Source organism: Papio anubis, chromosome 12 (genome assembly GCF_008728515.1).
Source record: "Papio anubis isolate 15944 chromosome 12, Panubis1.0, whole genome shotgun sequence".
In the NCBI taxonomy this organism is placed as follows: domain Eukaryota; kingdom Metazoa; phylum Chordata; class Mammalia; order Primates; family Cercopithecidae; genus Papio; species Papio anubis.
Window position 1 is genome coordinate 108,544,673 of NC_044987.1, and position 22,915 is coordinate 108,567,587.

The window sequence follows — 22,915 nt, forward strand, 5'->3', positions numbered from 1 at the left end:
CTGGTATCTTAATGTGGGTCAACGTAAAAAGATTTGATTTGCAAATGTTTGACATATAAACTTTGGATTGTTATGTAGAAACACAATATTATTACATAATACATAGAATCACTGAATGTTTGTTTTAAATGGGTATTTTTATGCTGTTTGCAGAAGATCTGAGTGGGTGGTATTGGGTAGGGAACCTTGGGGTAGCAATTCCTTCAAATGGAATTGGGGGAATTGTAATTTAAAAGACAATTATATTATTGTAAGTGAACCCTGTAATACACCCAGGCATAAATTATGTTTGTATTGGATATGGGACCTTGGGTTAGCAATTCCTCCAAATGCTGCCAGTGATGCTGATGCAGGGAGTCAGTTGACAGCCCTTAGAGAGATACTACTTTATAAAAACTCAGGTTTGAAGCAGAATTTGTTTGTTCACCCTACTATTTTGAATTTGGCACTCTGTAAAGCTTTTCTATAGCACAAATCCCTGCCTCTATTCTAAGAAATCACTATCCAGGAGGGATAATAAAGTTAGTACTTTACTAGGACAATCATAGGCATGTTCATTTATGTATTCCATACCTACATGGCACATAGGCACATTAACACAAAGTATGGGGCAAATTTAAAAGACAATTACGTTATTGTAAGTGAACTCTGTAGTACACCCAGGCATAAATTAGGTTTGTTAAGTCAGCATTCCATAAAATTCTCTGTTCACATCTTTGTACCATGTGTAAGGCCGAGATTCTTAGCTATTTCTCTCATTTCTCCTCTTTAGATATCTGTATCTCTATATATCTCATTTACAAGTAGATTATCTGTGTGTGTATATATACATATACATACACACACATACATATAGTGGGGGCTTACATGTGTTTGTGTACACATTTTTATGTGTATGATTGAAGAGGTTCTTTTTTTGTCAATTCTGTCTCTTTTTTATTATAGTTTAAGTCCTGGGATACATGTGCAGAGCATGCAGATTTATTACATAGGCATACATGTGCCATTGTGTTTTTCTGCACCCATCAACCTGTCATCTACATTAGGTATTTCTCCTAATGCTATCCCTCTCCTAGCCCTGCACTCCCCGACAGGCCCTGGTGTATGATGTTCCCCTCCCTGTGTCCATGTGTTCTCATTGTTCAACTTCCACCTATGAGAGAGAACATGTAATATTTGGTTTTCTGTTCCTGTGTTAGTTTGCTGAGAATGATGGTGTCCAGGTTCATCCATGTCCCTGCAAAGGACATGAACTCATTCTTTTTTATGGCTGCATGGTATTCCATGGTATATATATGCCACATTTTCTTTATCCAGTCTAACATTGATGGGCATTTGGGTTGGTTCCAAGTCTTTGTAAGGTAGGCCTAGTGGTGCCAAAATCCCTCAGCATTTGCTTGTCTGTAAAGGATTTTATTTTTCCTTCACTTATGAAGCTTAGTTTGGCTGCATATGAAATTCTGGGTTGAATTTTTTTTTTTTCTTTAAGAATGTTGAATATTGGCCCCCACTCTCTTCTGGCTTGTAGGGTTTCTGCAGAAAGACCTGCTGTTAGTCTGATTGGCTTCCCTTTGTGGGTAACCTGACCTTTCTCTCCGGCTGCCCTTAACATTTTTTCCTTCATTTCAACCTTGGTGAATCTGAAGATTATGTGTCTTGGGGTTACTCTTCTTGAGGATTATCTTAGTGGTGATCTCTGTATTTCCTTAATTTAAACATTTGCTGTCTTGCTAGGTTGGGGAAGTTCTGCTGGATAATATCCCGAAGTGTGTTTTCCAACTTCATTCCATTCTCCCTGTCACTTTCAGTCACACCTATCAATCATAAGTTTTGTCTTTTCACATAGTCCCATATTTCTTGGAGGCTTTGTTCATTCCTTTTTATTCTTTTTTCTCTAATCTTGTCTTCACACTTTATTTCGTTAAGTTGATCTTCAATCTCTGATATTCTTTTTTCTGCATGATTGATTTGGCTATTGTTACTTGTGTATGTTTCAAGAAGTTCTCTTGCTGTGTTTTTCAGCTCCATCAGGTTATTTATGTTCTTCTTTAAACTAATTATTATAGTGAGCAGTTCCTGTAACCTTTTATCAAGGTTCTTAGCGACGCTGCATTGTGTTAGAACATGCTCCTTTAGCTTGGAGTAGTTTGTTATTACCACCTTCTAAAGCCTACTTCTGTGAATTCATCAAACTCATTCTCTGTCCAGTTTTGTTTCCTTGCTGGTGAGGAATTGTGATCCTTTGGAGGAGAAGAGGCATTCTGGTTTTTGGAATTTTCAGCATTTATGCACTGTTTTTTCCTCATCTTCCTTGATTTATCTACCTTTGACCTTTGATGCTAATGACTTTTGGATGGGGTTTTTGTGTGGGCATCCTATTTGTTGATGTTGATATTATTACTTTTTGTTTGTTAGTTTTTTCTCACAGTCAGGCCCCTCTTCTGCAGGTCTGCTGGAGTTTCTGGAGGTCCACTCCAAGCCCTGTTTGCCTGGATATCACCAGTGGAGGCTGCAAAACAGCAAAAATAGTTGCCTGCTCCTTCCTCTGGAAGCTTCATCTGAGAGGGGCGCCGGCCAGATGCCAGCTGAAGCTCTCCTGTATGAGATGTCTGTCAACCTCTGCTGGAAGTCATCTCTCAGTCACGAGGCATGGGGGTCAGGGACCCACCTGAGGAGGCAGTCCGTCCCTTGGCAGAGTTTGAGCACTGTGCTCGGAGATCTGCTGCTCTCTTCAGAGCTGGCAGGCAAGAGTGTTTAAATCTGCTGATGCTACAACCACAGCTGCCCCTTTCCCCAGGGCTCTGTCCCAGGGATATGGAAGTTTTATCTATAAGCCCCTGACTGGGGCTGCTGCCTTTCTTTCAGGGATGCCCTGCCCAGAGAGGAGGAATTTAGAGAGGCAGTCTGGCAACAGATGCTTTGCTGTGCTGTGGATGGGCTTTGCCATGCTGTGGATGGGCTTTGCCCAGTTTGAACTTCCTGGTGGCTTTGTTTGCACTGTGCAGGAATAACTGCCTACTCAAGATTCAGTAAGCTTCAGCATCTCAGGTCGACTTCAGACTGCTGTGCTGGCAGCAAGAATTTCCAGCCAGTGGATCTGAGCTTGCTGGACGTTGTGGGTGTGGGACCCGCTGAGCAACATCACTTGGCTACCTGGCTTCAGTCACCTGTCCAGGGGTAGTGAATGGTTCTGTATCTCTAGTGTTCCAGGAACCACTGGGGTATGAAAATGAAACAAAACAATAAACTATTTCAGCTAGCTCAGTATCTGCTCCAATGGCTGCCCAGTTTTGTGCTTGAAATCCAGGGCCCTGGTGATGTAGGTGCCTGAGGGAATCTCCTGGTCTGTGGGTTGCAAAAGCTGTAGAAAAAGTGTAGTATCTGGGCATATAGCACCATCCCTCATGACAAAGTCCATCATAGCTTCCCTTGGCTAGGGGAGGGAGTTTCCTGGCTCTTTGCACTTCCTAGGTGAGGCGACACCACACCCTGCTTCTGCTCACCCTTCGTGGGATGCACCCACTATCTAATCAGTCCCAACAAGATGATCTGGGTACCTCTGTTGGAAATGCAGAAATCATCTGCCTTCTGTGTTGGTCTCATTGGAAGCTGTAGACTGTAGCTGTTTGTATGTGGCCATCTTGCTAGATCATCAAAGAGGTTCTTTATGAAATAATTTTACTGAGAAAAAGGGTCTAACTAGAAGATACTGAATTCACACCTTTGAGGGCTGTACATAATTTGCTGAAGAGCTATCTTATGCCTAATTAAAAACAGACAAAATAATCCTAAAATTTCTATGGTACCACAAAACACCTATAATAGCCAAAGCCATCTAAGCAAAAAGAACAAAACTAGAACATCACATTACCTGACTTCAAATTATACTACAGAGTTGTAGTTAACAAAACAGCATGGTACTGGCATGAAAACACATAGACCAATGGAACAGAATAGAGAACCTAGAACTCAATACATACATCTACAGTGAACTCATTTGTAACAAAGGTGCCAAGAATATACATTGGGGAAAGGACAGGTTTCTTCAACAAATGATGGTGGGAAAACTGAATATGCAGAAGAATGAAAGTAAACCCCTATCTCTCACATATACAAACAATAAATCAAAATGGATTAAAGGCTTAAATATAAGACCTCAAACTATAAAACTACTGTAAGAAAATATTGAAAAAACTCTCCAGGACATTGGTCTGGGCAAAGATGTCTTAAGTAATACTCTCACACACAACCAAAGCAAAAATGGGCAAATGGGACAACATCAAGTTAAAAAGCTTCTGCACAGCAAAGGAAACAATCTACAAAGTGAAAAGAGAACCCACAGAAGGGAGAACCCACAAAGAGGAGAAAATATTTGCCAACCACCCCTCTGACAAAGGATTAATCATCAGAATATATAATGAACTCAAACAACACAATAGCAAAAAATCTAATAGTCTGAGAGAAAAATGGGCAAGCTATAATTTGGAGATCATGGCAGATGGGAGGCAAGACTAGATTGCAGCTCCCACTCAGACAGACAGAACAGCATGTGGAGTCTCGCATTGTGAACTTTTGCTCCAGAACGGCTGCAGGAATACACTAGGAAAGCCAAGAGAACCCACAGATCCTCCGAAGGAAGTGGATTGCTCCTGCAGGACCTGGGAGACACACCCAAATACTGTCAGTGCCCAAACTGTGGAAGTGGGAAAGGAAGATCATCTGTCCCCAAACACACACCCCACTGGGGAACCTGAAGGTCTAGTTTATGGGAGAAGATTCTGACCTTACCGGGAACTGAGTCAATTTAGAGAGCCATGCAAAATACAGGGGTAGAGGAAACAGCAAGAAAATCCCTGTGGTCTCGCTGGGTCCCCTAGCAAGCCATTTCTGGCTTGCCTCACAGGGGTCTTTGAGGAGGTCTGCCAGAGGCACTGGGAAAATGTCATAGGGAGATAGAAACCTCCAATTGAACTTTGTAACAATTTGAACCCATAGAGAAGTCTCCTGGCCAGAACTTTGGGGAGGGCGTGAATCCAGTGTGCAGACTCCACAGGCTGGAAAAGAATGAAAACCATATTTGCTTTTACAGCTGGGAGGCGGGCGGCCTGGGGCAAGTTCTCAGCCCTGCTCATCCACTGCCTGGAGACAGACCCAGTGCTGTTGGCAGAGGCACGGTGGGAGTGACACAGGCCATTTGGGTTGCATGGGAGCTGGGTGAAGTCTGTGACTGCTGGCTTTCCCCAGCATCTGCCTTCTGTGTTGGTCTCATTGGAAGCTGTAGAACCTGAGAAGCTTCCCTGAGAACCTGCATGATACAGTAGAGGCAGCCATAATCCTCCTAGGAACGTAACTCCATTGACCTGGGAAACTTTCCCCTATCTCCCACACAGCCACAGCAAGACCCATCCAACTAGAGTCTGAGCTCAGACATGGCTAACCCTGTCCCCACCTAATGGTTCTTCCCTACATACCCTGGTAACTGAAGAAAAATGTTCTAGGGAGTTCTAGGGCCCTGCCCACTGCCTGTTCCTCCCCCATACTACTATAGCTGATGCTCTCTTGAAAGTGCCACCTCCTGGCAGGAAGCCAACTGGCACAAAAATAGTGCACTCATCAACCAAAACTAAGAACCTTCACAGAGTCCACTTCACCCCCTTGCCACCTCCACTGGAGCAAGTGTTGAGAGACCCGCAGACAGTTTACATCACAGGACTCTAAAGACAACCCACAGTACCAGCCCAGAGCCTGGTAGATTTGCTGCGTGGCTAGATCCAGAAGAGAGATAACAATCACTACAGCTCGGCTCTCAGGAAGCCACAGCCCTAGGAAAAGGAGGAGAGTGCTACATCAAGGAAACACCCCATGGGACAAAAGAATCTGAACAACAGCCTTGAGCGTTAGACCTTCCCTCTGACAGAACCTACCCAAATGAGAAGGAACCAGAAAACCAACTCTGGTAATATGACAAAACAAGGTTCTTTAACACCCTCAAAACACTACACTAGCTCCCTAGCAATGGATCCAAACCGAGAAGAAATCCCTGATTTACCTGAAAAAGAATTCAGAAGGTTAGTTATTAAGATAATCAGGGAGGCACCAGAGAAAGGCAAAGCACAATGTAAGGAAATTTTAAAAATTGATATAAGAAGTGAAGGGAAAAATATTCAGTGAAATAGCATAAATAAAAAATCAAAACTTCAGAAAGCAATGGGCACACTTATAGAACTGCAAAATGTTCTGGAAAGTCGGAGCAATAGCATTGAACAAGCAGAAGAAAGAACTTCAGACTTCAAAGACAAAGTTTTTGCATTAACTCAATCCAACAAAGACAAAGAAGAAAGAATAAAAATATGAACAAAGCCTCCAAGAAGTCTGAGATTATGTTAAACAAACAAACCTAAGAATAATCGGTGTCCCTGAGGAAGAAGAGAAATCTAAAAGTTTGGAAAATATATTTGGGGGAAAAATTGAGGAAAACTTCCCCAGCCTTGTTAGAGAACTAGACATCCCAATACAAGAAGCACAAAGAACACCAACAAATCGATTTAACGAATACTTACAGAACATTCTATCAAGCAACTGTAGAATATGCATTCTATTCAACAGTGCATGGAACTTTCTCCAAGATAGACCATATAATAGGTCACAAACCAAGTCTCAATAAATTCAAAAAACTAAAATTATATCAAGCACTCTCTCAGATGACAGTAGAGAAAAACTGGAAATCAAATCCAAAAGGAGCCTTCAAAACCATGCAAATACATGGAAATTAAATAACCTGCTCCTGAATGATGACTGGGTCAAAAATGAAATCAAGATGGAAATTAAAAAAATTTTCAAGCTGAATGACAGTAGTGATACAACCTATCAAAACCTCTGGGGTACAGCAAAGGCAGTGCTAAGAGGAAAGTTTATAGCCCTAAACACCTATATCAAAAGTCTGAAAGAGCACAAACAGACAATATAGGGTCACACCTCAAGGAACTAGAGAAGAACAAACCAAACCAAAGCAAGGAGAAGAAAGGAAATAACAAAAATCAGAGCAGAACTAAATGAAATTGAATTTAAAAAATTACAAAAGACAAATGAAACAAAAAGCTATTTTTTTAAAAAGATAAATACAACTGATAGACCACTAGCAAGATTAATGAAGAAAAGAAGAGAGAAACGAAACGGGATATTACAAGTAACACTACAGAAATACAAGAGATCATTCAAGACTATTATGAACACCTTTATGCACATGAACTAGAAAATGTAGAGGAGATGGTTAAGTTCCTGGAAAGATGCAACCCTCCTAGCCTAAATGAAGAAGAATTAGATATTCTGAGCAGACTGATAACAAGCAGCAAGATTGAAATGGCAATTAAAAACTTACCAACAAAAATCAAAGTCCAGGAACAGTTGGATTCACAGAAGAATTCTACCAGACATTCAAAGAAGAATTGGTATCAATCATATTGACACTATTCCACAGGATAAAGAAAGAGAGAACCCTCCCTAAATCATTGTATGAAGCCAGTATCACCCTATTACAAAAACCAGGAAAGGACATAACCAAAACCAAAACAAAACAAAAAACCAAAACTACAGACCAATAACCCTGATGAGCATAGATGCTAAAATCCTTAACAAAATACGAGCTAATTGAATTAAAAAAATATATCAAAAAGATAATCCACCATGATCAAGTGGGTTTCATATTTGGGATTCAGGGATGGTTTAACATATATAAGTCAATAAATGTGATACACCACATAAATAAAATCAAAGCCAAAAATCACATGATCATCTCAATAGTTGCAGAAAAAGCAATCAACAAATCCAGCATCCCTTTATGATTAAAACTCTCAGCAAAATTGGCACATATACACAAGACATATCTCAATGTGATCAAAGCCGTCTATGACAAACCCACAACCAACATAATACTGAATGGAGAAAAGTTGAAAGCATTCCCTCTGAGAACTGGAACAAGACAAGGATGCCCACTCTCACCACTCCTCTTCAACATAGTAGTGGAAGTCCCAGCCAGAGCAATCAGACAAAAGGAAGAAATAAAGGGCATCCAAATTGGTAAAGAGGAAGTCAAGTTGCTGTTTGCTGATGATATGATTCTTTACCTAGAAAACCCAAAAGACTCCTCCAGAAAGCTCCTAGAACTGATGAAAGAATTCAGCAAAGTTTCAGGATACAAAATTAATGTACACAAATCAGTAGCTCTTCTACACACCAACAGCGACCAAGTGGAGAATCAAATCAAGAACTCAACCCCCTTTACAACAGCTGCATAAAAAAATAAATAAAATACTTAAGAATATACCTAACCAAGGAGGTGAAAGATCTCTACAAGGAAAACTACAAATCACTGCTGAAGGAAATGATAGACGACACAAACAAATGGAAACACATCCCATGCTCATGGATAGGTAGAATCAATATTGTGAAAATGACCATACTGCCAAAAGCAATCTACAAATCAATGCAATTCCCATTAACATACCACCATTATTCTTCACAGAATTAAAAAAAAAATTCTAAAATTCATATGGAGCCAAAAAAGAGCCCACATAACCAAAGCAAGACTAAGCAAAAAGAGCAAATCTGGAAGCGTCACATTACCTTATTTCAAACTATACTACAAGGCCATAGTCACCAAAACAGCATGATACTGGCATAAAAATAGGCACATAGAACAATGGAAGAGAATAGAGAACCGACAAATACATCCAAATTCTTACAGTCAACTGATCTTTGACAAAAGAAACAAAAACATAAAGTGGGGAAAGGACATCCAATTCAACAAACGGTGCTGGGATAACTGGCAAGCCACATGTAGGAGAATGAAATTGGATCCTCATCTCTCACCTTATTCAAAAATCAACTCAAGATGGATTAAGGACTTAAATCTAAGACCTGAAACTATTAAAATTCTAGAAAATAACTTTGGAAAACCTTCTTAGACATTGGCTTAGGCAAGGATTTTTTGACCGAGAGCCCAAAAGCAAATGCAACAAAAACAAAATAAAGAGCTGGGACCTAATTAAACTAAAGAGCTTTTGCCTGGCAAAAGGAACAGTCAGAAGAGTAAACAGACAACCCACAGAGTGGGAGAAAATCTTCACAATCTATACCTCTGACAAAGGACTAATATCCAGAATCTACAACAAACTCAAACAAATTAGCAAGGAAAAAAAAAACAATCCCACCAAAAAGTGGACTAAGGACATGAATAGACAATTCTCGAAAGAAAATATACAAAGGGCCAATAAACATATGAAAAAATGCTCTACATCACTAATGATCAGGGAAATGCAAATCAAAACCACAATGTGATACCACCTTACTCCTGCAAGAATGGTCATAATAAAAAAAATAGATGTTGGCATAGATGCCAACAGGGAACACTTCTACACTGCTGGTGTGAATGTAAGCTAGTGCAACCACTATGAAAAACAGTGTGGAGATTCCTTAAAGAATTAAAAGTAGAACTACCATTTGATTCAGCATTTCCACTACTGGGTATCTACCCAGAGGAAAAAAAGTCATTATACGAAAAAGATACTTGCACACGCATGTCTATAGCAGCACAATTCACAATCGCAAAAATGTGGAACCAACCCAAATGCTCATCAATCAACAAGTGGATAAAGAAACTGTGAGATATATGTGTGTATATATATGTGATGGAATACTACTCAACCATTAAAAGGAATGAATTAATGGCATTCACAGTGACCTGGATGAGACTGGAGACTATTATTCAAAGTGAAGTAACTCAGGAATGGAAAACCAAACATCATATGCTCTCACTCATAAGTGGGAGCTAAGCTATGAGGATGTAAAGGCATAAGAATGACACAGTGGACTTTGGGGACTCAGGGAGAAAGGGTGGGAAGGGGCTGAGGGAATAAAAGAGTAGAAATTGGGTTTAGTGTATACTGCTCAAGTGATGGGTGCAGCAAAATCTCACAAATCACTGCTAAAGAATTTACTCATGTAACCAAACACCACCTATTCCTCAATAAACTATGGAAATAAAATAAAATAAAAATAAATAAAAATAAAATGACCAAAGTAAAAGTTGAAAAAAGAAAGAACTATCATTTGACTCAGCAATCCCAAAACTGGACATATGCAGGAAAAAATAAATCATTTTACCAAAAAACAAACACACCAGTATGCACTACTTAGAATAGCAAAGACATGAAATCAACCTACGTGCCCATCATCTATGGATTGGTTAAAGAAAATGTAGTACTTTTACACCATGGAATACTGTGCAACCATAAAAAAGAATGAAATCATATCCTTTGTAACAACATGGATACAGCTGGAGATTATTATCCTAAGGGAATTAATGCAGGCACAGAACACCAAATACCACGTGTTCTCGTTTAAAAATGGCAGCTAAACAATGGGTACTCATAGGCATAAAGATAACAACAATAAACACTATGGACTACTAAAGGGGAGAGGGAGATGGGCAAGAGTTGGAAAATTATTGGGTACTATGCTCAGTACTTGGGCGATGGGAGCAATCATACTGCCAAACGTCAGCATCACACAATATACCCAGGTAATAAACCTGCACATAGACTCCTAAATCTAAAATAAAAGTTGAATATGTATAAGTGAAAACAAATGAGCAAAAGACCTGAATAGATGTTCCCCAAAAGAAGACATACAAATGGTAAACAGGCATATGAAAAGGTGTTCAACATCATTGATTATCAGATAAATGCAAATCAAACTACAATGAAATATCATCTCACCTCAGTTACATTGACTTTTATCCAAAAGACAGACAATAATTAATACTGGTAAGGATGCAGAGAAAGGGGAATCCTTGTATACAGTTGGCGGGAATTTAAATTAGTTCAACCCTGTGGCACAGTATGGAGAGTCCTTAGAAAAATAAAACTAGAGCTACCATACAATCCAGCAATCCCACTGCTAGGTATATATTGAAAAGAAAGGAAATCAGTATATTAAAGAGTATATATATGCATTCTCATGTTCACTGCAGCGCTGCTCACAATAGCCAGGATTTGGAAGCAAGTGAAGTGTTCATCAACAGATGAATGGATAAAGAAAATGGGGTACATAGGGCCAGGCCCCGTGGCTCACATCTGTAATCCCAGCACTTTGGGAGGCCAAGGCAGGTGGATCACCTGGGGTCAGGAGTTCAAGATCAGCTCAGCTAACACGGTGAAACCCTGTCTCTACTAAAAATACAAAAACTAGCTGGGCATGGTGGCGCACGCCTGTAATTCCAGCTACTCAGGAGGCAGAGGCAGGAAAATTGCTTGAATCTGGGAGGCGGAAGTTGCAGTGAGCAGAGATTGCACCACTGCACTCTAGCCTGGGTAACAGAGCAAGACTCTGTCTCAACAACAACAACAACAATAAAAAGCACACACACACCAAAAAAAAAAAAAAGGAAAAAGAAAGAAAAAAAATGGGGTACATATACAAAATGGAGTATCATTCAGCCATTAAAAAAAAAATGAGATCCTGTAATTTGAAACAACATGGATGGTACTGGAGGACAATATGTTAAGTGACATGTTGTTGCTTATTTGTGGGAGCTAAAAATCAAACCAGTTGAACTCATGGAGATAGACAGGGTGGGGGGAAGGTGGGGAGGTGGGGATAGTTAATGGGTGCAAAAATGTAGTTAGAATGAATAAGACCTAGCATTTGATAGCACAATAGGGTGATTACAGTCAACAAAAAAAATTATTGTACATTTAAAAATAAACGAATATGATTTGGAACATTTGTAACACCAAGATATGATAAATGCTTGAGATAATGGATACCCCATTTACCCTGATGTGATTATTTTGCATTGTATGCCTGTATAAAAATATCTCATGTACTCTATAAATATATACACCTACTATGTATCCACACAAATGAAAAATAATAAAAAGAAAACACAACAAGGAACAGACAACATAACATGACATACTGGAAGGTCTGATACAAGCTACCAGTTTACTGTTATTAAGTACATTGATTTGAATACTCTGAGAAGCAGATGCCAATGCAGGATTAGATGTGAAACAGATATTGGGGTAAATTTTATTAGAGAGGAGGGGGAGGGAGCCAGGGAAGGCAGGGAGAGCTGTTGGACAATGATGCAGATCTGACCCTTATATAAAAGGAAGGCTTGAACAGGTAGAATCTCAGGCTGCAGGATAGTTCTAAGAGTTTCAACAGAGTTGATGGAGTGTCCTTATCCAATCTTTTAAGTCACAGTTAACCTACATCTTCCAGGAATGGGGTTGTCTTCGTATTCCTAACATAATCATTGGCTGCAAGAAGTCTATGGGACATGTGGCCATGCCACAGACACAGTGGTGGATTGGGTTTTAGCATCTGGCGAAATTCAAATCCATGAATCATGCTTCCTGCCTCTGGAGAGCTGAGTGGCACAATTTCATGGCCACCTCATTAAAGAACTGATACTAGGGAGAAAACGACTGTTCTGATCAACTCGTTCCTCTTGTCCTTGCTTTGTGAAAGTTCTTTACTCCATACCCCTTGTTGTTCTGTATGTTACTTCTTATTTTCAGAATGTGCTTAATGTGACCTTTGATTTATGAAGGCACAAAAATGATATCCCAAGGTTTTACGGTAATATTTCGAGGAAGCAGAAGTTTCCTTCAATAAACTCTGAAGTGGGCTGATTTTTTCTTGTTCTTATGAATCTGGGAAAGACGTTAGTGACGGTAAGAATGATGATGATAAAATCTCTGGCCGTTTACTATCTGTGCAATAAAAATCCTTAAAGGGAAAGAGTAACATTCTTATTAGACAGAAACATTACCACCCTGACACACCCTGGGTGTTACTTTCTGACTCCACATGTCTGGCAAGAGTAGGAGCTTGGTAGTTCCTTTTTAACAATTTCATGCCAATTATTGCATAGACCGCACAAGTGGAGAGACAGGTAGTGAGCAGGGGAAACCTGGAGAAAAATGTCTTGGCTAATTATTCATTCTCTTCCAGTCAATGGATTGTCAGGAATAAAATCTAGACTCATTAGAGATACTTTAAGCAAGTTCAGATGAGAGCTAATGGTGGACTGGACTAGGACAGTATGGATGGAGATGGTGCAACTATTTTCTTGGATTAGCAAGAGATAATTAATCCTGTGGTTTGGTCTTGGCTAACCAGTCCTTTATTCAGAACTCCAACCAGACTAGGAGATTTGGGACAATATTTCAACTCCTTCTCTCTCAGTCAAAGGACTGGCAAGTGCTAGGCAGGTGTTAGAACCCATTTGGGTGGTCTATGATAAAGGTAAGAACTCTACTTTCATGAACTGATGTTTAGGGAGGGAAACTGAAGCAAAAGCTAATTATACAGAGTCTGGCCTGTCTAGAAGCCAGGCCAGGAATACATTAGGGTGATCAGAACAGATGCAGGAATCCAGGAGGGCAGGCAGCTAACATCAGGATGGCTTTCATCCGCAGAAAGATGACTGCAACAGTGCCGGTTCTGGGTCAAGACTTCAGGTCCAGGAAGACTGGCGAGCAAGTGCCAGAGAGACTTAGTGGGTTATCATCAAGTAGGACTAACCTCGAACCTGTGCAAAGGAGACACTAACTTGGTGAGGATCATATCGGGCCACAGCTGGCTCTTACCCATAAGCACCATCTACTGGTCTTTAGGCCAAACTGCACAGCCCAATATAAAACCTGCCTAGAGAAGTGCATAGCCTAAGACCCTATCCAGCATACTCTATAGTCACACACCCTAGGAAGGGGAGGAATGTCAAGAAAAAAAAAATAAAGAAACAAACAAAAAAAAACCTATCTGCATGAAAATAATTACAAACATTAGAAGTGTCAGTCTTTCCAGATGAGAGGGAAGCAGTGTAAGAATTCTGAGCTGTGAAAAACGCGAATGTGACACTACCAAAGGATCACACTAGCCAAATAGAAATAGCCTTTAATGGAAAGTCAGTACCCAAAATGGAAAGTCAGTAATGACAGATAAAGAATGCAAACAATGAGATATCATCTTACACCAGGCAGAATGGCTGTTATTAAAAAGTCGATTTTGGTAAGGATGCAGAGAAAAAGAATGCTTATATACTATTGGTGGGAATGTAAATTAGTACAACCTCTATGGAAAACAGTATGGAGATTTCTCAAAGAATTAAAAATAGAACCACTATTTGATCCAACAACCCCACTACTGAATATCTACCCAAAAGAAAAGAAATCATTATATGAAAAAGATACCTGCACTCATATATTTATCACAGCACTATTATCAATAGCAAAGATTTGGAATCAACCTAAGTGTCCATCCACAGGTCAATGGATAAAGAAAATGTGGTATATATATTCAGCCTTAAGAAAGGATGAGGTCATGTCTTTTGCAGAACATACATGGAACTGGAGGCTGTTAACTTAAGTGAAACAAATTAGACCCAGAAAGACAAATACCACATGTTCTCACTTATAAGTGGGAGATAAATAATGTGTACAGTGGACATACAATGTTCAATACCAGACACTGGAGACTTGGAATGATGGGAGGCTGGAAAGGGGGTGAGGGATGTGAAACCACATAATAGATAAAATATTATTTGGATGATGGTTACACTGACTGCTCAGACTTCACCACTACACAACCTATCCATGTAACAAAACTGCACTTGTACCTGTTGTATTTGTACAAATAAAAAAGGGGAAAAAGATTATTTCTTAATCAAATTACTTGTTTAGGGGCCTCTAAGGAAAACAACTTTGCATCCAACAGTTGGGCAGCACTGTGAAAAAAAATTATTCTTCAAGGACATAGTTTATAGAAGGCTACAACAAAAGACATTTAAAGGCTATTGTATCTATGTTATGATGGAGGTCTTTGCAATCTGTGTCACAATGATTAACTTTGAGAATTTTACTGTAGTCAGCGATATGGTTTGGATCTGTGTCTCATCAAATCTCATGTCAACTTGTAATTCCCAGTGTTGGAAATGGGGCCTGGTGGGAGGTGGTTTGATGATGGAGGGTAGATTTCTCATGAACTGTTTAGCAACATCTCCTTGGTGTTGTTCTTGTGCAAGTGAGTGAGTTCTCATGAGATCCGGTTGTTTAAAAGTGTGCAGCATCTCCAGTCAATGGAATATTGGAGTATACATGTCAAAGTAAAGACCAGTATTACCCTTTAGGAACATTCTTGGTTCTCAAAATAATTTTCCAACAAATACAAAGTTCCCTAAACATGGTCCTCTAAGTCTGCTGTTTCAAGTGTATTCCCATTATATCTGTCATAGCAAGGTTCAGCCCAAGTCCCAAATTCTTATTGCCCTGGAAAACTGAGACAATATTTACATTTTATGTGTAGAAAAGGAGATTCTGATATCTTCACTTGGATAAAGAAACAATGGAAAACATTTAATTTTCTTTTGTTACTTTCCTCTGTTACTTTAAAAATAACTCCCTTATTATGGTTTTCCAGAATTTGAAGAAAGTATACATATTCACTCAACATACCATAAAAATTTCATAGACTTTGAGCATGTACCTGCCCAGATATTATCTTGCCATATTAAAGTCTGCTAATTAAAAAAAATCTTTGTTCTTATTATAATTCTCTTTTTCTTACTTTCCTTGGTATATTAGACATTTACAATGGAACATATGTTTGTTATGTACTCTTTGAGATGTGACTATGACCCTAGGTGATGATTACACAGTCTTAAGGTTCACCCATTTAGAGTTTGGTCCATCATTTATTGATTGATGATTAAACACATTTATGTGTAATATGATGTGTCCATCACTGTTCTAAGTTTTGGGGATACAAAGATGAATAAAACAGGCAAGATTCCCACTTTCATGAAGCTTACATTATATCTAGTGAAACAGATAACCAACAGGTTAAATAAGTAAATGAGATATTATCAGACAGTGATAAACTCCATGGAGAAAATACCACAAGATAATAGGATAGAGAATGATTGGAAGAAGACGTCATCAAAAGCATCTTCTCTGAAGAGGTGACATTTGTGATGAAATCTGTGAAGTAGGAAAAAAACAGCTACCACATTGTGGAGAAAAGCAGTTCAAACAAAGGGGAAAGGGAACAGAACTTGTAAAGGACTTGAAGCTGGAAGAAAGTCAGCATGTCTGAAACAGCACACTACTAAATTTGATTATGCACATTTGATTATGAGGATTTTGAAAATCCTATTGTCAGATATCTTTATGAAGAAACTGAGATCCAGAGAAATTACTTGATTTGTGTGAAGTGCCCAAAAAGTCTAGCAAAACTAGAACCAACTCTGTTCTTCTGATTCTATCGAATACTTCCCTCTTACTATCCAGCAATAAAACTCAGTGACTCTTTAGGACCTTAAAGAAAATGAGTGGAGAATTAGAAGATACTTAGGAGGACAAGTATCTATTCATTTAAACAATGTCACACTGCTTTCAATAACTTATTAGACTAAGGGTTTAACATTTTTCTAAAGATTAAAACTAATGAGAACGATCCCATTTCTTAGTATATATACAAAGGAAATGAAATCAGCATGTTGAAGAGATGTCTGCACATCCATGTTCATTGCAGCACTGTCCACAATAGCCAAGATACGGAATCAATCTAAAAAAGGCAGTTACCAGAGTCTGGAAGCTGGGGAGGGATGGAGAAAAGGGAGATTTTGATCAAAGGGTATAAAGTTTCAGTTAGACTTGAAGAATAAGATATACTGATCTATTGCACTATATGGTGACCACAGTTAATAATAATGTACCATGTATTTCAAAATTGCTAAACGAATAGATTTTAAACATCCTCACCACAAAAAAATAATAAGTTGGTGAGATGATGGATATGTTAATTGCTTGATTTAATCTTTCTACTGTATACAATAGTCTTCCCTTTTTCATGTTATGCTATCTGAGGTTGTGGTTACCCATAGGCAACTGAGGTCTGAAAATATTAAATAGAAAATTCCAGAAATAACTCAAAAGTTTTAAATTGTGTGTTGTTCTGAGTAGCATGATGAAATTCCCCAATCCAGGATGTCAATCATCCCTTTGTCCAGCATATCCACATGGTACGTGCTACCTTCTTGTTAGTCACTTGTTGTCTCATGTATAAGATCAACTGTTGCTGTATCCCAGTGCTTGTGTTCAAGTAACCCTTATTTTACTTAATAATGGCCTCCAAAGAGCAAGAGTTGCAATGCTAGCATATTGTTGTAATTGTTCCGTTTTGCTGTTACTGTTGTTAACCTTTTATTGTGCCTAATTTAAAATTAAACTTTATCATAGGTATATATGTATGAAAGAAACAGCATATATAGGGTTCTTTCTATCCATGGTTTTGTGCATTCACTGGGGGTCTTGAAATGTATCCCCTTTAGATAAGGGGGAACTACTGTATACATATCTCAAAAGACCACGATGTATCCCATAAATATATGCAACTATTTATCAATACAAATTAAAACACACAATGAGAATTTCTTGAAACTAAATATATATTGTATTTAAGACTCAGTTGATGGCTTTATGTTTCAAAGCAATATTTCACATGACGAGTTTCTATTTCCCCTTTTTTTTTTGAGATGTAGTCTTGCTCTGTTGCCTAGGCTGGAGTACAATGGCACAATCTCAGCTCAGTGCAACCTGTGCCTCCTGGGTTCAAGCGATTCTCCTGACTCAGCCTCCCGCGTAGCTGGGACTACAGGTGCACACCACTGCCCTGGCTAATTTTTGTATATTTAATAGAGAATGGGTTTCACCATGTTGGCCAGGCTGGTCTTGAACTCCTGACCTCACATGATCCTACCATGACCTCCCAAAATGCTGGGATTACAAGCATGAGTCACCACGCCCAGCTGATGAGTTTCTATTTCTATAGTTAACTATTGTTACAAGCCTTTCCTTAGAGTTTGGTACAGAAGAAACATTATACCATTGAGATTTAACTTACATCAGATTCTTTGTCATCTTCTGGGCTGTGATGGTTAGTTATATGCGTTATCTTTGCTAGTCTAGACACTCCTGTGAGATTATCTTTTAGATGAGATTAATATTTAAATCAGTAGATTTGGGTAAGCAAATTACCCTCCATAATGCTAAAGGTCCATGGTGTGATGTGGCAATAGGGATATGCAAAACATCACGATTGGATACATCCAATCAAATATTTGTAAGAGGCAAAGTTCTGGGTGAATGTGCATATAATACTTTCACATACTTTTATCAAACTAGTGAGTATAATGAAATGGACTAGCTGCTTCTATTACATAATTTCACTAGACCAAGTGGAAAAGAAAGGATGAGTTCAGGAGCTCAAATTCTAAGTCAAGCACTGCATAAATGGTGTAAAAACTTGTATGTCTGTCCTCAAAGTGACCTATATCTCTTGTAGTGGTAGAACTGAGGTTTCTGATAACCAAATGCAGAATCTCATGCTGTGAATTGGTGATTTACAATGCATATTGAATTCCCATCCTTGCAGGATGTGTACTGTTAAAGCAAGGGCATGAATTGAGAAGAAATGGGCTCTAGAAAATTGAAATGGGGACATATGAGACGATTCTGATGAAGGTGGGAGTATAGAACCCCTGAATTCTGGTCAGTCTTTTGCCAGTAAAGCAGCCACTTCACCCTTGACTGAGATTAACTTTACTTTTTCACTAATGGCATCCCCTGAGGTAATTGCCTTATAGGACAATAGGACCCACTCCTACAACTCCTCTTTGCTTCTATTTATTTACTTTAGAGAGGGTCTCACTCTGTTGCCCAGGCTGGAGTGCAGTGGTGTGATCCTGGCTCACTGCAGCTTCGACCTCCTAGGCTCGAGTGATTCTCCCACCTTAGCCTCCCAAGTAGCTGGGAATACAGGCATGTGCCACCATGCCCGGTTACTTTTTATATATATTTTTGGAGAAATGGGGTTTCACCATGTTGCCCAGGCTGGTCTCAAACTCCTGGGCTCAAGCGATCCACCCACCTTGGCCTCCCAAAGTGCTGGGATTACAGGTGTGAGCCACCACACCTGACCCCTCTTTGCTTTCACCCCCACAGTCACATGAGCCAATTTCTTAAAATAAATTTTTCCTTTTATATTGCTTTAGAGGAAAGGTAAAATTATAAATTTGGAGTTAAGTGAACGATAGCATCTACACTTTTTGGAGTTTTAAGGTTTTGGGAGACCAGTTTTAAAAATGAGAATGATCTGTAGCAACTAAGTGCATTAGGCACAGAGAATTAATCAAAGTCCAAATTCTGATACAATGAAGGCAAATCTAGCATTTGGATGGAAGAGTTTTACCGTTGTCCCATGCCCAGGTGCCCCTTTCAGTCTCTCAGAGCCTTCAGAAGGACTCAGATGTCCCTTTGGTACTAATCACTTTTTTCAGGGCACCTTTGACATCCTTGTTCCTAAGGGTGTAAACCACAGGGTTGAGTAATGGTGTGATAACGGTGTAAACAAGGGCAAACTGGCGGTCTTCATCTACAGAGGAGCTGGACTGGGGACGCAAGGATACCAAGGAACAGCAGCCATACTGCAGCAGGACCACGGTAAGGTGGGAGGAGCAGGTGGAGAAGGCCCGGCGGCGGCCCTCGGCAGAATGGATGTGCGGGATGGCGCAGGTGATGAACACGTAGGAGAAGCAGATGCACAAGAAGGGGACGGTTAGCACGAGGATGCTCACGATGTAGAGGACAGCCTGGTGCACACGGATGTCGGTGCAGGACAGGCACAGGATGGGAGGTACATTGCAGAGGAAGTGGTTAATTTCCCGGTGGTGGCCGCAGAAGGGCAGGGTGAAGATTAAGGCGGTGAACTGCAGGGAGAGGAAGAAGGCCAGACCCACGGCGCCGAGCAGCTTCTGCACACACAGCGTGCAGGTCATGTTGGTGGCAGATGGCCACATAGCGGTCATAGGCCATGATCGCCAAGAGGAAACAGTCAGCACCACCAAGTGTGAGAAAGAAGAACATTTGGGCCCCACATCCAGCCAGTGGGATGGGCTTCTGGGCCCCAAAAATGTTGGAAAGCATCAAGGGCACCACAATGGTGGTGTAGCAGATCTCTACAAAGGGCAGGTTGGACAAGAAGAAATACATCCGGGTTCGGAGAACGCTGTGTAGGCACACAACCCAGATGATGACTGTGTTGCCACAGAGGATCATCAAGTAGAGAAGGAAGAAGAGAAGGAAGAGAAGAACCTGAAATTCAGGGACTGTGGTGAACACATGGAACACAAACTCAGTGAGACTAGACTGGTTGAAGACAGGTTTCCATGCAAGCACATCTTGTGCAAAAGGATAGGAAGCACTAAGCCTTCCTTGACTGAGTTGCTTTATTGCCTGAGTAAAATAAAGAGGGAGGACTTTGTTTCTGAGGTGGGAATTACCTAACTGTCATTGAGGTTCTTTTTTTTTTTTTGAGACAGGGTTTCACATTGTCACTCAGGCTGAGTGCAGTGGCGTGATCACAGTTCACTGCAGCCTCTACTTCCCAAGCTCAGGTGATTCCTCCATCTCAGCCTCCTGAGTAGCTAGAACTACAGGCCCATTCCACTATTCCAGTTAATGTTTATATTTTTTGTAGAGATGGAGTCTTTCTTTCTTGCTCAGGCTGGTCTCAAACTCCTGGACTCAAGCTCTTCTCCAGCCTCAGCCTCCCGGAGTGCAGGGATTACAGGTATGACTCACTGCACCCAATCTGATACTCTAATTCTAATTAAACATAGGGAATTATTTTCCTCTGAAATCTTCATGTGTATTTTCTTGAAGAGAAAGAAACAGATTTCTAAAGTGTTTCAAGCATTACACTTTAAAATATAAGTTTAGAGGGCGGAGCAAGATGGCCGAATAGGAACAGCTCCAGTCTCCAACTCCCAGTGCGAGCGACACAGAAGACCGGTGATTTCTGCATTTTCAACTGAGGTACTGGGTTCATCTCACTAGGGAGTACCAGACAATCAGTGCTGCTCAGCTGCTGCAGCCCGACCAGCCAGAGCTGAAGCAGGGCGAGGCATCGCCTCACCTGGGAAGCGCAAGGGGGAAGGGAATCCCTTTTCCTAGCCAGGGGAACTGAGACACACAACACCTGGAAAATCGGGTAACTCCCACCCCAATACTGCACTTTAAGCAAACGGGGCACCAGGAGATTGTATCCCACACCTGGCCGGGAGGGTCCCACGCCCACGGAGCCTCCCTCATTGCTAGCACAGCAGTCTGCGATCTAACCGCAAGGCAGCAGTGAGGCTGGGGCAGGGGCGCCCGCCATTGCTGAGGCTTAAGTAGGTAAACAAAGAGGCTGGGAAGCTCGAACTGGGTGGAGCTCACAGCAGCTCAAGGGAACCTGCCTGTCTCTGTAGACTCCACCTCTGGGGACAGGACACAGCTAAACAACAACAAAAGCAGCAGAAACCTCTGCAGACGCAAACGACTCTGTCTGACAGCTTTGAAGAGAGCAGTGGATCTCCCAACACAGAGGTTGAGATCTGAGAAGGGACAGACTGCCTGTTCAAGTGGGTCCCTGACCCCTGAGTAGCCTAACTGGGAGACATCCCCCACTAGCGGCAGTCTGACACCCCACACCTCACAGGGTGGAGTACACCCCTGAGAGGAAGCTTCCAAAGCAAGAATCAGACAGGTACACTCACTGTTCAGCAATATTCTATCTTCTGCAGCCTCTGCTGCTGATACCCAGGCAAACAGGGTCTGGAGTGGACCTCAAGCAATCTCCAACAGACCTACAGCTGAGGGTCCTGAGTGTTAGAAGGAAAACTATCAAACAGGAAGGACACCTACACCAAAACCCCATCAGTACGTCACCATCATCAAAGACCAGAGGCAGATAAAACCACAAAGATGGGGAAAAAGCAGGGCAGAAAAGCTAGAAATTCAAAAAATAAGAGCACATCTCCCCCGGCAAAGGAGCACAGCTCATCGCCAGCAACGGATCAAAGCTGGACGGAGAATGACTTTGACGAGATGAGAGAAGAAGGCTTCAGTCCATCAAACTTCTCAGAACTAAAGGAGGAATTACGTACCCAGCGCAAAGAAACTAAAAATCTTGAAAAAAAAGTGGAAGAATTGATAGCTAGAGTAATTAATGCAGAAGGTCATAAACGAAATGAAAGAGATGAAAACCATGACACGAGAAATACGTGACAAATGCACAAGCTTCAGTAATCAACTCGATCAACTGGAAGAAAGAGTATCAGCGATTGAGGATCAAATGAATGAAATGAAGCGAGAAGAGAAACCAAAAGAAAAAAGAAGAAAAAGAAATGAACAAAGCCTGCAAGAAGTATGGGATTATGTAAAAAGACCAAATCTACGTCTGATTGGGGTGCCTGAAAGTGAGGGGGAAAATGGAACCAAGTTGGAAAACACTCTTCAGGATATCATCCAGGAGAACTTCCCCAACCTAGTAGGGCAGGCCAACATTCAAATCCAGGAAATACAGAGAACGCCACAAAGATACTCCTCGAGAAGAGCAACTCCAAGACACATAATTGCCAGATTCACCAAAGTTGAAATGAAGGAAAAAATCTTAAGGGCAGCCAGAGAGAAAGGTCGGGTTACACACAAAGGGAAGCCCATCAGACTCACAGCAGATCTCTCGGCAGAAACTCTACAAGCCAGAAGAGAGTGGGGGCCAATATTCAACATTCTTAAAGAAAAGAATTTTAAACCCAGAATTTCATATCCAGCCAAACTAAGTTTCATAAGTGAAGGAGAAATAAAATCCTTTACAGATAAGCAAATGCTTAGAGATTTTGTCACCACCAGGCCTGCCTTACAAGAGACCTTGAAGGAAGCACTAAACATGGAAAGGAACAACCGGTACCAGCCATTGCAAAAACAAGCCAAAATGTAAAGACCATCGAGGCTAGGAAGAAACTGCA

The 22,915-nt window shown here is 40.6% G+C and overlaps 2 protein-coding genes across 6 annotated transcripts in view; both read right to left on the minus strand.

The window, feature by feature from the left end:
* LOC101007728 (olfactory receptor 10Q1) overlaps window positions 1–22,915 on the minus strand; it is a 238,786-nt gene that overhangs the window by 38,309 nt on the left and 177,562 nt on the right. The window lies entirely within an intron of this gene.
* The window catches only part of LOC101007032 (olfactory receptor 10Q1-like), a 32,894-nt gene continuing 28,963 nt past the window's right edge, over window positions 18,985–22,915 (minus strand). Inside the window, 2 exon segments of the mRNA XM_031653971.1 lie at window positions 18,985–19,904; window positions 19,906–20,411. Of these exon segments, the coding sequence (XP_031509831.1) occupies window positions 19,361–19,904; window positions 19,906–20,411 (1,050 nt within the window). The 3' untranslated portion in view covers window positions 18,985–19,360.